Source organism: Plasmopara halstedii, assembly GCF_900000015.1.
Source record: "Plasmopara halstedii genome assembly, contig: Scaffold_1651, whole genome shotgun sequence".
NCBI lineage: Eukaryota > Oomycota > Peronosporomycetes > Peronosporales > Peronosporaceae > Plasmopara > Plasmopara halstedii.
In genome coordinates, this window is record NW_020188562.1 from 1,100,327 (window position 1) to 1,102,169 (window position 1,843).

Genomic DNA, 1,843 nt, shown 5'->3' on the forward strand with positions numbered 1-1,843 from the left:
CTGAATACATCACTTTAATTATTGCAGTATGTGCAGAGATCCGAACGATTTCGAATTAGGCATGACACCTTCAGATAGTGCCAAAGATGCAAACAGGATGAAGAAAGCCAAACGCATTGCAGATAACAGACGTTGCAGTGGTAGTCGTTGTAGAAGCAAACAGAAATGAAAGTGATTGACGTTGGACTTTGCGGATTAAATTCCGATTTAATCCGCAAAGTCCAACGTCAATCATTGAGGCAGTTTTGGAGCTCAGCCTTGAGGATCAAGGTATCAAGATCAGATGAAGATGCACTGTCCAGGGATCAGGATCAGATGATGCTGTACTGTGAGGGTAGAGACTTGAATCTGTACCGAAATAGGAGTAAAAATGAGCAAATTAATTTCACGTCGCATTCTATCTACTTTGAAGCTACAGTGTCTGCTAGTACTGAAGGATATAGATCATCGCTATTTCTGCAAGCCTACCCAAAATTTAAATTCTTATGCGGAGCTTGATATCAAAGACTACACGCCATTGATTAATGGCGACAAAATAATTATTGGATGTGCTTATGCCACTTGATTCTTGGCTCCTGAAGTGAATTTCTCTTTGAAATCAAGTCTTATATAGCCAAATCTGACGAATCCCCATGAGTGAAGTTTGCCAAAATCACAAAAAGGTCATGACTTCTAATAATCATCAGGTAGCAGATTAAGACGTGATAAATGCTCAAAAAATTGGATTGCGCAGAGCAACAGCAGCCTGCTGGATTTGTTGGAATTCAATGCCTTGTTTTGAAAATGAATTATCACAAAAAATACGAATAAAATGATGATAAAATATATATTTTTTACTAAACTGAGTCTTCGAAGCTAATTTTATCCATGAATGGGTATGAAAACCACTAAACGAAATTGCAAGCTAAAATTCCTCATGCTGTGAATTTGGTTGCGAAGTAAAAAAGAATGTACACATGCACGTAATGCAATGCAGCACCAATTCGGTCGTTTGTTACGCGTCCTGTCCTTGTCGTCATCCACAGTCAATCACTATTATTCCAATGCTTTGCAACAAACTTTTTGTTACGTTCGACTAGCGAGACGTCACGGAGCAGAGCAGAGCAGAGGAAGAAACGACTAGCGCTAAGATCCTAACGGGAGTGTCGAAGAGTCGTGAAGCGAAGGTATTGAAGCGAGGCGAGGATTCAGCAGGGAGCCCGAGGCGAGGCTTGAGGAGTAGACGTACTCCGAAGAAGGTAATTTGAAAAGTGAGATTGAAATGGTTATAGGTCTAAGAATCCTGGTTCACTAATTACCCTGTAGCTAGCTAGTCCAGTTCTTATCTCTTAAACTAGGTGTTGAAGATTCTTGAACGTACTTGTAAAAAATCTTGACAGTTCGATAGGTTAGGCACCGATAGTGGTTAACTTTAACCGGGCCGTGATACGAACCGTAGTTCATACAATTTGAATAAAAAAGAATGCGTATGGTTAAAGTTGAATTCGAACTACAACGTGGAGCGCAAACATGTTGTTGCTCCAGCCTAGCACGTACCAGGCTGGCCACTGAGTGGCTATTTGAAATATTAGCGTGACGCTATAGCGTCGTTACATCCTCCGGGACTTGACTTCTCGTTGATAGTCCTTGAAATCGTCGACGAGAACCTTCTAGTCCGACACATACTTGATGTCTTTTTCACGCTCCCAGGTTGTTTCATGGTCGGATAATCCGTGTCATTTGACAAGCCATCGAGTTTGCGATTGAACTGACAGTTTTTCGATGTAATTTGCATCGTGTCACGGATTTCTTCATCAATGATCAGTCTGGAGGCCTTGGGGATTGGTCGAGTCTTAAACCGTGA

At 41.3% G+C, this 1,843-nt stretch overlaps 1 protein-coding gene across 1 annotated transcript; it reads right to left on the reverse strand.

Moving 5' to 3' along the window:
- Positions 1-1,472: 1,472 nt before the first annotated feature.
- Positions 1,473-1,774, reverse strand: PHALS_02077 (uncharacterized protein; the record flags this gene model as incomplete). The annotated part of the gene is made up of 2 exons (XM_024716591.1): positions 1,473-1,578; positions 1,647-1,774. 2 exons carry the CDS (start codon positions 1,772-1,774, stop codon positions 1,473-1,475), a joined length of 234 nt encoding a protein of 77 aa, XP_024582174.1.
- Between the last annotated feature and the right edge of the window lie 69 nt (positions 1,775-1,843).